A 14,694-nucleotide genomic window follows, 5' to 3' on the forward strand; every position below is an offset into this window, starting at 1 on the left:
AACATTCTCGTCTCTTCCCTCGCCTGAAAACCCCTGTGACCACTGTCACAGGGGTGTTCACCATGAAGTCTGTATCATGTGTCATTTAATGTTTGAATGCAAATGAAAGGTAGTAAAACATGTACCCTATTTTGTTTTGCCTTTGAATTAGGAGGGCAGGTTGCAAATGAAGAGGGGTATATTTGTTGGGTTTGTGAATGTTTGGAGGGGGATGATATTAGTTCCTTGGGTGTAAAAGAAACTCTTTTTTCAAACACTTTTTCTTACTATACAGGTTTACATTGAAAAGCAAAAGGGAGAAATTCTAGGTGTGGTGATTGTGGAGTCTGGCTGGGGATCCATTTTGCCTACAGTTATCATAGCCAACATGATGCATGGAGGACCAGCAGAGAAGTCTGGGAAGCTGAACATAGGGGACCAGATCATGTCAATCAATGGGACCAGCTTGGTTGGTTTACCACTCTCAACATGTCAGAGCATTATAAAGGTAGGGAAAATGTTTCTGGAAGCTACACATTTTAAAGATACATAATTGAAAAGCAGAAAGTACAAAACTGAAGTAAATTCTTACCAAATGTTTGCATAGCACTTTGTATTTCATGATCTGAAAAAATAGTGTAAATTATGCCACACCCAGTTTTCTGTCTGGGACCACTGAAAGTGGTGTCATCTAACATGATTGATGAGGTCCCATCTCAGTTGTCTCTTCTCAATGCTGAACAGGGCCAGCTCCCTCAGCCTTTCACAGAACCGTGGAAATTTTAGAATGGAAATGACCTCTAAGATAATTGAGTCCAGTGGTAAACCTTTTCCTCCTAAGTGAAGTCCTCCAATCCCCTAATGATAGCCCTCAACAGGACCTGCCTCCTGCAGGAGCTCCATGTCCCTGTTGTGCTGAGGAGCTCAGAACTGGACACAGCACTCCAGATGAGCCTCAGCAGGGCCAAGCAGAGGGGCAGGGTCACCTCCCTCGAGCTGCTGGCAGTGCTCTTCCTGAAGCACCCCAGGACACCATTGGCCTTCCTGGCTACACAGAGACACTGCTGGCTCAGGGACAACTTGTGCTGAGGCCTGGGATTATTCCTCCCCAGGTGCATTTGCTCTTGATAATTTCAGAAGGGTCCTTTCTGCCCACCCCTCCTGCTTGTCAAGGTCCTTCTGAAGGGTTGCACAGCACTTGGGTATCGGCCACTCCTCCCAGCTTTTGTGTCATCAGTGAGCTTTCTCCATCAGTAGGCACTCCATCTCTGATGATAAGTTAAATAAGATTGGGCCCAGTATTGAAGCTTGGGAGACACTGCTAGATACAGGCATCCAATAGACCTGTGCCACTGATCCCAACCCTCTGAACTCTCATTCAGCCAGTTCTTAATCCACCTCACCACCCACTTCCTGAGCTCTTGGCTATGAGGTTATCTTGAGAGGCAGCATCAAAGTCTTGATCAAGTCCAGAATGACAACATTCAGTGCCATTCCAGACTGCTGTGCTATTTACTTGTGTACCAGGGCTCTGTGCACAATTTCACAAGGGAATATTTTGTGCAGAAGGAAGATATTATCAGGTACACAATATATTGAAATTTTATATCACAAATGGAGGCACAGGTGCCTGATATTGTCATAAGCCTTACTAGCTGTCAAATACTTCTTAATATTTGGATGAAATAGAGTAAATGCTTTTTTGTTTGTTTGTTTATACCTATTTTTAAAGCTTTAAAACTTTGACTTAAAGACATGCACCTGTGGCATCTTTGCCCAAGTTATTTCAAAGTGCTTCACTTATTTGGTTCTTCTCTTCACTTGCATAAATGGGGCATTTTAATTGGAAGAGCTTTCTTCTAGTTGTCAGAAAAGCATGTGACAGTGAAAAGCTTGGAGGTCATCTGGAATTGAACAGTGCTTAGGGCGGCTGTAGCATACAAAGGAAAAAGTATTTCAACGTCAGTATTTAAAGAGTGGGAAAGATGCATCACTAGAGAGTGTTTGAGACAAAGTTAATTAGTTATTTATTAGTTATTTATTGAAATTAGTTATTTGTTGAAATGGTCCTGCCTAGCTCTGCAGATCATCACGTACAGACACATAATGTAATGCTGGTGGTACATTATACAGACATTCTTCCCTGACTTTTAGCAATGTACCTGTTAGACTTATTCATTTAGGCAACTTTTTGGTAACAAGTTGTATTATGCAAATTTCTCTTTCACTTTGTATTTTTTTTTAATTGAAAAATAAATTTCCATTTACAAGATAAATTTGCCATGCTAAAAAAAAAGTACAAACTATTTTTTTTCCTTCAGGGATTATCTCTTAATATTTGAACTGAGATGTTTGTTATAAAGACTTTCCATTCAGGCTTCCCAAAATGTTAATACTGAGTTCTGATAAGTAATGGATGCATAAGTCACCGAACCAGTAATTTTAGATTCAGTGAGTAGAAATGACAGCATGTGTGACAAACTGAAAATAAGGCAAAAACAGTCTTAAATCTGTAAAGAAAGGAAGGAAAATAATTGTATTAAATATCTTTGTGCCAGCATCATCAAAGCAAAACACCCTGCAAATTTAGGCTCTTTGTAATTGCTTCCTATCCCGCATAATTTTTATTTCTAAAACTGTGATCAGTTATACTTCCCTTATTCAGATGGAGATTTTATTGTGCTCATCAGTATTTTGTCAATACAGAACCAACCAGCTTTGCTGTTTCCAGCTTCTGCAGGCCTGTCTCTTCTTCCCTGATACTTACCGCAGTTTCCACAGGAACTGCCAGCCTTTTTTTTTGTCTTTCTAAAGAGATGATAATCTGTATGTTTGCAGATCTTCATAACCACACATCTGGAGTTATTCATATAGCGCTTTTGGAAACAAATATGTGTATGAATGATCTAAGTGCAGATCATTAAATGTGGTGGAAATATGCCAAATTTCAGATTTCCTTAGCATGCTGGAAAGATTCCTATGAAAAGATGATAATATTATGTGGATAAACATATGTCACAAGCCCTTCAAACAAGATAATTCAGTATTATGGATGTAATTTCTGCTCCTAATTTGCCATAAACCAATTGCAAAGTGATGGAGCTTGGAAGAAGCTTTCCATGTGTAGTGGCTATTCCCTAATAGGATTATGCTACTTCTGTCTTTTTCAAAGGCATCTGGTACTGGCTACTATCAGAAATATACTCAGGAACTAGATAAACAAAGAAAGGTGGTGAAAATACAATTTTTTTTGTTTCCGATCAGTTTATGTTACCAGTCTGTATATTTCTGAAGATCACCCTCTTCTGAAATATATACACTTTCTGTAAAATTAAAAGGATTTTTCACTAGGGACGACATTAGTTTTTTGCCCCAGGGAATACATGTAAGTAACTTGCACATTCAGCAGGGAAGTAAGGGCATGACAGTATCAAATCTATTCTGTGCATGTACCCTGAGTGAATTCAGATGACCAAAGTTAGACACTTAAATTCCTCATAGAAATGGGCATCCCCAGTACTCTGCATGACTCCCACCTCTCAGGATTAGAATGCTGAGTCAAAAGCCCCTTAGACTTTTCCATAGACATTGTGCCCACAGTGTAGTTCAAGTTGAGAAGTCCCTCTTCTCTGCAGTATGTGGTGTTGTCAAGATCTGCCTATAGAAAGTGAATGGCCCTTGAGCATGTGAGGTGCACTGCTAATTCCTCACCGAGTAGAGGAATCCATAGTCATGGAGGAGGTGGAGTTCAGATCTTCTTTCTCCTGAGTGTGGAGTACATGCAGCTCCCACAGCCATGAGCTTTGTCATTTTGTGGTCAGACACCCATTCATTGTCTTGCAGCAACTTTCAAGAATGAGCCAAGCTGAGCTCAGCACTGTGGGGACAGCTGTTTACACCCAATGTTAATTACATCCAGTTTAAGGCACTGATAAGAAAACAGACTTCAAGGTAGTTCATCATGCCAGGATTCCAGTTTAGTTACTTAAGTCACTGCTGAATCTGGAGCTCAGCTCAACAGAATCAGCAGTAGTAAACTCTATGTAAAGACTTCAGTATATTACCTTAGCTACAGTAGAAACTACTTTCCAGAATTAATCATTTGAAGTCAGTGTCTGACACTTTGATTGCAGTGGGACCTAGATTTCTACTGTGTGTATGAAAGGGATTTAGAAGCAGATACTGGAATTGGCAGGTGTTTAATTAAGCGAGCTGAAAGTTGCTGTATTTTTTAGAAAGCATTTAGTTCTTTATGTGAATTTTATTTATAAATGGATTTATGGCTTATATTTTGTGTGAATTAATAATTTCAAAAATCTCTTAACAATCTCCAAGAGCTCTGAGTACTTGAAGTTGTACAAAGGGTCAAGCTGGCATTTATTTGTGGTTTATTACATTTTTGTTTTCATTGAGCCATATGAACACAATCTCGAGTCTGGCAGTCACTCCTGTTACTGGATAGACCAACATTTTGGTTCAAAATAGAGCAGGCTTCTAAATGCTGTGCCCATTAGGATTTGAGTAACTTCAAGACTGGATGCTCCACAACCTCTCTGGGTAATACTTGTTTTACCACTCTGACAGTAAAAATAAATTTTTCTCGTTCAATTTTCTTCTAGTAGCAAGGAGTTCATGGTGAATGTGATACAACTCAGTTGGAAGGGAGGAAGAGTACTTCGAAGGTATCAACCTCTATCTTGAGGTAGATGATGAGTGAGTAGATAATTTAGAGGTTAGGATAAAAGGGCAGACTGGTAAGGGTGACACTTGTGGGTGTGTGCTACAGGATGCCTGGTCAAGAGATGGAGGAGGCCTTCTACAGGACAGCTCACATCAGCCTTGAAGTCACAGGCCCTGGTTCCTGTGGGGGACTTTAACTACCCTGACATCTTCTGGAGAAGCTACATAGCAAAGCACAAACAATCCAGGAGGTTCCTGGAGAGCACTGGTGACATCTTTCTGTCACAGATGGTGGAGGATCGCACAAGAAATGGGTGTGCTGCATGACCTCACCCAACAAACAGGAAAGGGCTTGTTGGAGATGTGAAGATTGGGGCCAGCCTGTGAGCAAGAACTGCAACCATGGGCTTCAGGAGAGCTTATTTTAGCCTCTGTAGGGATGTTGACAGAATCCCATGGGAAGAGGCCCTGCAGGGGAGGTTGATTCAAGGATCACTTCTTCCAAGCTCAAGAACTACGCATCCCAATGTGCAAGAAGTCAGACAAGGGGTCAAGAGCCCTGCATGGGTAAAGGAAGAACTCTTATCATTACTCAAGCATAAGCAGGGAAATACACAGGAGATGGAAGCAGGGTCAGGCCTCTTGGAATTAATATAGAGAGGTTGTCAGACTAAGGAGAGCTGAGACAAGGAAGGCCAAGGCCCATTTGGAATTAAATCAAGGATATCAAGGAAAACAGATGGGCTTCTTCAAATACATCAGCAACAAAAGGAAAACAAAGGATAATGTGGACCTGTTACTGTAGGAAGGGGGCACTCTGGTGACAGAGGACACAGACAAAGCAGAGTTACTGAACAGTGCCTTTGGACTGGTGTTTGCTTTCAAGACCAGCCCTCAGGAATCTCTGACCCAGGAAATCAGGGTAAAGAAATGTTGGAAGGAATATTTTCCCTTGGTCAAAGAGAATTGAGTTATTTAAGGCAAACACCTAGGCAAACTCAAAATCTGCACATCCATGGGCCCTGATATGATGCATCCATGAGTGTCACAGACATGTTTTATGAAAAATCCTTTCCATAGGATTTTTCTCCTGAGAAGCCTCAGAAACAAAATGTAAACAATAATTATCTGCTGCTGTGGAATGCAACAGGTTCATCTTTAATTGATCCATGTTGGTTGTTTCTAATTATTGGCCAGTCACAGTCCAGCTGTCTCGGACTGTCTGGTCAGTCACAAGATTTTATTATCATTCCATTCTTTTCCATTCTGGGCAAGCCTTCTGATGAAATCCTTTCTTCTATTCTTTTAGTATAGTTTTAGTATTATATATATATATTAAAATAATAAATTAGCCTTCTGAAACATGGAGTCAAGATCCTCGTCTCTTCCCTCTTCCTGGGACCCCTGTGAACACCACCACACATGAGAGCTGAGAGAGCTAGCAAACACACGGTAAGGATCTTGGCCATCATCTTTGAAAGTTCATGGCAATCTGGAGATTTGTATGAGGACTGGAGAAAAGCAAATGTCACCTTGTCTTCAAAAAGGGCAAGAAAGAGAACCAGAGAACTACTGTCCAGTCAGCCTCCCTTTATCCCTGGGAAAGTGATGGGACACCTTGTTCTTGAGGCCATCTCTATCCACAATGACAATAAGGTGATCAGCAGTAGTCAGCATGGATTCACTGAAGATAAATCATGCCTCATTAAATTAATTGTCTTCTACAGAAGAACAGCTTCCTGAATGGATGAGGGGAGAGCAGTGGATGTTCAACTTCTGCAAGGTTTTCAACACTGTCTCTCTCAATATCCTAGTAGACAAACTCAGGGAATATGGACTGGGTTAGTGGGTAGTAAGGTGGATAGAGAATTGGCTGAATGGCAGATCCCAGAGGGTCATAATCAGTGACACAGGGTCAGGTTGGAGGTCTCTAGGTAGCAGTGTCTCTCAGGGTTCAATACTGGTGCAGGGTTTTTTTAAGTTACTCATCAATGTCTTCAATGAAGGGACAGATGCCTCCTCTGCAAGTTCACTGACTGAGCTGGGAGGAATGGCTGACACCCAAGTTCTGTGCATCCCTTCAGAGGGTCCTCAACAGGCAGGAGAGATGGGCAGAGAGGAACCTTCTGACATTCAGCAAGGGCAAATGCAGGATCCTGCACGTGGGGAGAAACCACTCCATGCACCCGCACAGGCTGGGGCTGACCTGCTGGAGAGCTGCTCTGTGGAAAAGGACCTGGGGATCCTGGTGGACAAGTTGTCCCTGAGCCAGCAGTGTCTCTGTGTGGCCAGGAAGGCCAGTGGTGTCCTGGGGTGCTTCAGGAAGAGCACTGCCAGCAGCTCAAGGGAGGTGACCCTGCCCCTCTGCTTGGCCCTGCTGAGGCTCATCTGGAGTGCTGCGTCCAGTTCTGGCCTCCTCAGCACAACAGGGACATGGAGCTCTGGGAATGGGTCCAGGGGAGGGGTACAAAGATGGTTAAGGGACCAAAGCATCTCTCTCATGAGGAAAGGCTGAGGGAGCTGGCCCTGTTCAGCCTCAAGAAGAGAGAACTGAGAGGGGCCTTATCAATGTAAGTATCTGCAGAGAGGATGCCAAGAGAATGGAGCCAGGCTCTTCTTGGTGGAGCTGAGCAGTAGGGCAAGGGGCAGAAACTGATGCACAGGAAGTTCCATGAGAACATAAAGGAATAACTTGTGTAGGTGATCATGCACTGGAACAGATTGCCCAGGGAGGCTATGGAATCTTCCTCACAGGAGATATTCAGGAACCATCTGGACACAATCCTGTGCCATGTACTCTGTGATGACCCAGCTTGAGCTGGAAGGTTGGATCAGATGACCCAGAGTGGTCCCTTCCAACCTGACCCATCTTGCGATTCTGTGAATAATAGAAACTATGAGTGCTGCTTATACGAGGATGATATAAGGGAGACCTACTGTTTGCTTGACAGAAATTAGTATGTTTCATTAGGGAAGCAACTGTTTTGGTAACTAACTTAGTTACTTATTTAAAAGTCATTGGTCATTTGGTGAGCTGCATGAGCTGATTTAATATCCTTTTATGTATGATTTCTGTTATCAAATGAAGAAACTGCCAGCAGGAATCTAGTTTTCCTAACACAACTGTGCCAGATTTTTGGCAAGAAAAATTTGATGTTTTATCCCTTACCTCACTAAATATTCTGTTGCTTGTGTCTGGCATTCAGTGATCAGATTCTGGTACAATGCATACAAAGATCTATTTATTCAAGGCTGCTCCCATGTGATCGTTCTAACAAGTTTTTTTTTGTTCTGCTCATGTTACATGTTTACAACTCTCAGTTTGGTATTTTTTTTCAGGGTTTGAAAAACCAGGCCCGGGTTAAACTGAACATAGTTAGATGTCCTCCAGTAACCACAGTCTTGATCAGAAGACCAGACCTCAGATATCAGCTGGGCTTCAGTGTGCAGAATGGGATCGTAAGTATCTTCCACTGTTTCTGATCAAGCTTTAACACACATGAAACTTCCTCTCCATTTGTGGTTAAGTTTCAGTGTGAGAAGAGGGAAGCTGCTATTTTCTCCCTTACAGCAAGCAGGATTTTACATTTGTCAAGTCTGAGATATAAAAGTTGTGTTAATAAGAGGTTTTGTCTTTGACTCCACTTACTTCACAAATTTACAGTCAGACAGAGGAATAAAAAAGTTGTTTCAGCTTCAAAAACCAAAAATGTGTGGAAGAGTCTGCTTTCAGCATGCATCATATATGTCTTTAGCCAAGCCATGATCTCAAAAGAAAAAGCCTGTTCTTGATCCTTTTTGTTGTAAGGCATCTGCCTAATGAACAATATTAAATTGAGGTCCTTCATACACTCAAATTTCCAAACCAAAAGACATGTAATGTACAACACAAACAGCCTTTTCTGACAGTTTGTTCTGCTCTTGGAAGAGAATATCCATTAGCTACTCATCACTAACAAATTTTGCTTTGGAGTCAGTGATAGATTGCATCTTAGAATTTGCTGTTGCAAGTCTGCACTTAAATGTTGATTCATATATTGCAGGCAAAAAACAGGTAGTCAAAAGTCTCTGTTCCTTATCCAGCCCATGATAAATTTGTGCTCTCCCTTGCAGATCTGTAGCCTTATGAGAGGAGGCATTGCAGAGCGAGGAGGTGTGCGTGTTGGCCATCGGATCATTGAAATCAATGGGCAGAGCGTTGTAGCAACACCCCATGAGAAAATTGTTCACATCCTCTCAAATGCTGTTGGTGAGGTAAGAACCAGCAATGTGTCTAGGCAGTATAGCAGAGTTCATTGCTGTTACCAGTAACAACCAGTGGAAACCAGTAATGAGCAGTGTCCTTCAAGGCACTGTTCTGGGACCAGCACTCTATCTGTCATGTCTTCATCAGTGACATGGACAGTGGGATTGAGGTGCACTCTCAGCAAGTTTGATCAGTGATCATCATGATCAGTGATGCTTAAGGAAAGGGATGCCATTAGAGGGACCTGAACAGGCTAGAAAAGTGGCCCATGTAACCTTTGTGAAGTTCAGCAAGGCCAAGTGCGAGGTCCTGCCTCTGGGTCTGGGCAATCTCCTACATCAATAGAAACTAAGGGCCTAAAGGGATTGGGAACAGTCCTGAAGAGAGGAACTTGGTGGAAGGAAAGTTGGACATGAGCCAGGAATGAACACTTGAAACCCAGAAGATGAACTGTATCCTGGGCTGCATCAAAAACTGTGGCCAACAGGGAGGTGATTTTCCCTTCTGTATTCTGCTCTTGTGAGACCCCACCTGGAGTCCTGTGTGCAGTTCTGGGGCCTTCAGCATAGACAAATGAACCTGCTTGAGCAGATACAGATGCAGGCCCTGAAAAGGGCCAGAGAGCTGGAGCACCTCCGCCTGTGAGAAAAGGCTGAGAGGGGTTTCATTGTTCAGCCTGGAGAAGAGAAGGCTCCAGGGAGACCTGACAGCAGCCTTTCAATATGTAAAGGGGGCTTCTAAGAAAAATGGAGAGAGGCTTTTACCAGGGTCTCCAGTGCAGAACAAGAGGCAATGGTTTTAAACTGAAAGAGAGTAGATTTTTAGATCAGGCATAGGAAGAAATCCTTCACTATGAGGTTGGTGAGCCATTAGAACAGATTGCCTGGAGAAGCTGTGGATGCCTCATCCCTGGAAGTGTTCAAGGCCAGGTTGCGTAGGGCTCTAAGCAACCTGTTCTAGTGAAAACTGTTGATACCTGCAACAGGGCAGTTTGGACTAGATGATTTTGAAAACGCTTCCAACTCAAACTGTGTTGGAATTCTGTTCTACCTCTGTTGCCCCATTGCTAATCAAATCTAAAAAGCTGAAGTGAGAGCAAGCCTGTGCACCATTTCTTTCATTATTTGCCCCATACTTCTATGCTTTAGAAGAACCATACCTTGAAAGTATGACATGTGGACAATTTTAGATGGTTCATCAATACTAAACATATTGTTTCATAAAATCATCACCTGCAATACTTTAATAAGGGTATGAAAACTCTCAAGTTTTACCTTTTTTCCTGCCTTGTATGACCTTATCTGGGTCCTTCACGTGAGGTATGCATGTTTAGAAACATGGATTAATTTGGCTTATTTCCTCTAGATCCATATGAAGACTATGCCAGCTGCCATGTACAGACTGTTGACTGCACAAGAGCAACCAGTTTACATCTGAAGCTGACACCTCACCACCAGTGTGCATGGAAGATATTTTTTCCTCATTAGTGCTTGTCTCTCTAGTGCTGCATTTCTGTGTCTGCAAAGACATTTCTTTCTCTCTCCCCCCATCACAGACACAGATACACTGTTGCTGTCTCCTTCATCCCTTTTCCCTCTTCTTCCCACCATTTTGGTAAGGGGCAAAATATACCTGTGGAACTATTTTGGTTGCATCTTTTTACAAGTGACACTTCATACAGCTCCACATACAAAACAGGAGAATAACAGCAGCATAGTTTACAGCAGTATTCACAGATGGCTCTATTTCATGCTACATAATCAGTTTTATTTCTGTGGCTGTAATTTTACAAACTGAGTAAATTAAATATTGCTGAATGAAAAATTACTTTACCAAATAGATAGAAGTATAGGGTAAAAGGTGTTCCCTTGGATATCCTGCCTGTGACTTTGGTTCTCTTGCCCTGTTTTCTCACAGGTTCCAAGCTCAGTACTAAAAGTTTGTGTCTGTGGGGAAAGTAGAATACCAAAAGGATTATTTTGCCCTCAGGAAAAATTGCCTGCTTATGAAGATTCAGTAAATGCTGCTGTTGTAAAATGAATTGTCCAAATACACACCTTTTAATTCCCCTCTGTCATCTGTTCTTCATGATAGTAGGACTCCAAAAGATACTCCATAAGTTCCTGAAGCATGTTATTCTTGCATTACTTACACTAAGAAATTTGGGAGGCATTTTTTACAGCTGCCTCCGTCTCTCTGCCCCCAGGTTTCTATCTCCTAGTTTTCTTCAGCTTTGTGTTTTATAGTCCCTTCCTGATTTTAGAGGTTAAAGAAGTGGGGGGGAGAATCTTTAAATAACCACAAGAAAAATATTGAGGGGATCTGCTGAATAGCTACACTTTTCTAGGCTCTTAATTCCAATTTTGGTGCACATAGCCATGTGTGCCAGTGTATATAGACATTTTTAAAATTGTGCTTCCTATTTATGAAATTTGAATATAAGAGATCTGCAGACTATTCTAAGTAATTTTGTTCTCTGAGCCAGTTTTAACATATATTTTTGTCCAAAGACCTGTCTAATCTTATTGACTTCCTATTTAGTTCATGATATGTAGGTAACAGTTGAAAGGATGAGGCAGGAATAAACTTATTTATTTTCTTATATAATTTAGCTTGTGATTTTTTCCCATATATATGGCACTTAAAAGAGATATGTGTGTACTATATGCACTTGTATGAAGATGATTAACTGTAGGGATGTATGAAATCTTGTATTTGATTAGCCTCTAAGTTGCATGCTAGAGACAAAATGGGAAAAAGGGGCTGGGTTGGGTCCTTTGGTTTCTTTAAGAGGGTTCAAAATAAAAAGAAGCAGTGTCTTTTCTTCCTAGTGAGAGAATTCTACATTCTCTGTACTTTTTTTCAGGACTGTATACTGGTGTTTATACTGAAGTTGAACCATGTGTTTAGTCCAGGCTAGTATGTTGATTTCTTTTAAACAAACAGTTTGTGCTGTGTTTTGCTGTGATGGAAAGGCTCAGTGAGATGAAAACAAGAGCAGACAACACACAGCCACACGCCACTTCTGCTTTGCAAATGCGGTGTTGTTCATAGTCACTTGTGTCTCACTTGTTGTGACGTGAGCTGTGCAATGTAAGCGTTGCTTGCAGTCCAGTGATGATCCTAGACATTGCTATGGGGATTCATGGAAGTGGGTGTGTGCACGTGCACTTGTTGCAAACACTGCTGAGAACCACTGAGCACTCTTGTCATGGGTCCATTTTTTGGCTTTTTAAAGTCATGGATAACCATGGCCTGATCAGAGTTAGAGGATGAACTGTATTTCTGTGGGAAGCAGATATTTAAGGGACATAACAAAGTGGTGCATAAACTGTTGTAGTAAGGGGATATGTTTTAGTGTTGAGATTAATGTACAATGACTTGATTTTACTTGCATTTATTGTTGTTATATAATTTAATCCAAGGCTCCAGAATAGCAGATTGCACAAGAGAATGGTGTTAGTATTCCAGGTTAGTACTTAACTCTGCTGCCTCACTGATGCAACAAGATAATTAATGGCTTGTGAGTATATTGTTTAACTGTAGACATCTGGTTTATGGTAATTTGAACCTTTTTTCTAGAACTTTCCATATATATAGTAATAAATGTAAATATGGTATATAACCATGTACAATTTAGAAGATTCTATACAGTGCAGCCTTTCCATAAATTGCCTGAGGAAACGTAGTGAACTCTTGAAGACACAGTTATCATGCTTCTGGTTCCTGCTATGTGTATGCCCTCCACTTCACTTGTTTTTGTGGTTCTGTCTAGCCCATGTGGTGAAGTCTTTAGCTCACTTCACAGGGAAATGATGAAAATCTGAACATGCAAATGTGTTAAGAGAAGAAACTACTGTTTCTTTGGAAATCTGGCAGCTGGGGGGTTGTGAAGTTACTGTTCATCCTAAATAGGTGCTTAAAATTAAGCAAATGAATGCTTGCAGGACCAGAGCTTAGCAAAAAAAAAAATCTCATTTTTTCAGTTACAGTATGTGCATAAAATTTCTAAACTGAGAGGTCCATAGTGTGTGCACACTTCGGAGAGCAGTCTTGTAAACAATCCCATTTTACTCTGTAAACAGAAAGAGTTTCAAGAAAATGGAACTCAAATGGGAAAGCTGGCTGTTCTCTAGACTGTTGCAGCGGTTTGATAGATCAGATATGGGGATTTTTAACAGATGTAAAGGAACATTCCTTCAAAGGTTTACATTCCTTCTTCAGTGACAGACCTGAATTCTTTTTCTTTCATCCTTGCTGCTTCGTACAGTCTAATTAACTCTTCAGTGTTTACATTAAGGATGAAACATCCCTTGTTTTTTTTATTTTTGAGAAGTTTCACGTTTGTTTTGAATCTTGTTTGAGTCTCAGTTTGGATTTCCAGGTTTGCTAGTTTTCCTTCTTTTCTAAAAGAAATGTATTTCTCAAGACAGCAACATGGTTGAGATCTCTTGTATATATTTAGCGCAGTACCTAGACTATGAAGTTGTACTATTGTTCTGTAAAGAGGATGAATAGAAATTATTGTAAAGCATTGGGAAAAGCATAGTATTGTATTTGTAACAATATTGTTCTTTGTAAACATTTAATGATCTCTATATAAAAATATAAATATATATATATAAATATATGTGAGCCTGGAATGTTGATATTGCACATCTACTGAATGTAATTACTCTGATGTTTTCTGCCACAGGTCTCTGACCTCTCTAATGAAGCTGTGCTGGTTTGACTTGGGGGAGAGACAGAGGGGAGAAGAGTGGGCTTTTTGCTTTGGATGGGATAGGGTAAGGGGTTTCTGGCCAGTTATTTTGTTGTGATGTATTTACTGTGCTACATTCCTTTATTTAACAGAGCGCTAATGTCTGTAAGATTTGCAACAATAAACTACAAAACAAAAATACCTCAGACAAGGCTGAGAATTTGCTCATACTGACCTAGAGGCTGACTTGCCAATGCTGAATGCATGCGTAATTGGAAGGTGTCTGAACTTCTTTTTTGCCACTTAGTCTGGAGTAATTCTTATCTATGTTTCTGCAGGCATGAAGCAATGCTGTTACCTTTATTTTCAAAACAGCATTCTTTTCAGGCATTACATGACACTAGTGCTCCTAAACAAAGGTGATTCCTAATCTACTGTGATTGTGACAGAAATATTATTTATTTGACTGAATAACTTTAAGTAGGATTTTTTTCATAATTTTGATAAAAATTCCTCACACTGAGAGTAGTTTCTGAAATCACTGTTTTCCTTTAAATGTCATTAGCATGATTTATTATTAACCACCTAACACCATTTCAATAAATAAAAGTAGAATTCTGATATGTCTGTCCCTAGAATTACTCCTGGAAGTCCTCTGCTAAGGTTAATTTTTTTAAAAATATATAATCATAAAATAAAGATATAAGATATTATGAAAAATATGATTATATTCGAAAGTCAACAAAAAAAAGGTCATCCAGGGACTGTTGCTTCTGGTGAGGCTTCATAGAATTTTCTGTGCCCCATAGATTCTCAAGAGTACTTTGAAAGCACAAAAATGACAATACACACCACAGCTGATTCAGAAGAAAACTAAACATGGGCATTCAGCCACTTAGTGGCTGTTCATAACATGAAATACAAATACCATCAACATAAGAGAATTAAGTATTTCACCTTAGTTGCTTAAATGACAGACGGAAGAAATTGCAAAGTCCCTGGTCAAGGGCGCAGTAGACAGGCTGAGCTTCTGTTCTGCATTCCCCTGTGTACCACCCTCCATCCTCCTATTTACTCTTTCCATTAT

The 14,694-nt window shown here is 40.7% G+C and overlaps 1 protein-coding gene across 2 annotated transcripts in view; it reads left to right on the forward strand.

Moving 5' to 3' along the window:
• Positions 1 to 14,230, forward strand: part of APBA1 (amyloid beta precursor protein binding family A member 1) — an 87,412-nt gene extending 73,182 nt beyond the window's left edge. For both annotated transcript variants that reach the window (XM_071448715.1, XM_071448713.1), the window contains exons 10-13: positions 275 to 487; positions 7,999 to 8,118; positions 8,773 to 8,913; positions 10,271 to 14,230. In XM_071448715.1, the coding sequence (XP_071304816.1) occupies positions 275 to 487; positions 7,999 to 8,118; positions 8,773 to 8,913; positions 10,271 to 10,342 (546 nt within the window). In that variant the 3' untranslated portion in view covers positions 10,343 to 14,230. The remainder of the gene's footprint in view (positions 1 to 274; positions 488 to 7,998; positions 8,119 to 8,772; positions 8,914 to 10,270) is intronic.
• Positions 14,231 to 14,694: the final 464 nt, after the last annotated feature.

This window comes from Agelaius tricolor, unplaced genomic scaffold, assembly GCF_023055355.1.
Source record: "Agelaius tricolor isolate 1412-34295 unplaced genomic scaffold, bAgeTri1.0.p SCAF_27, whole genome shotgun sequence".
Classification (NCBI taxonomy): Eukaryota; Metazoa; Chordata; class Aves; order Passeriformes; family Icteridae; genus Agelaius; species Agelaius tricolor.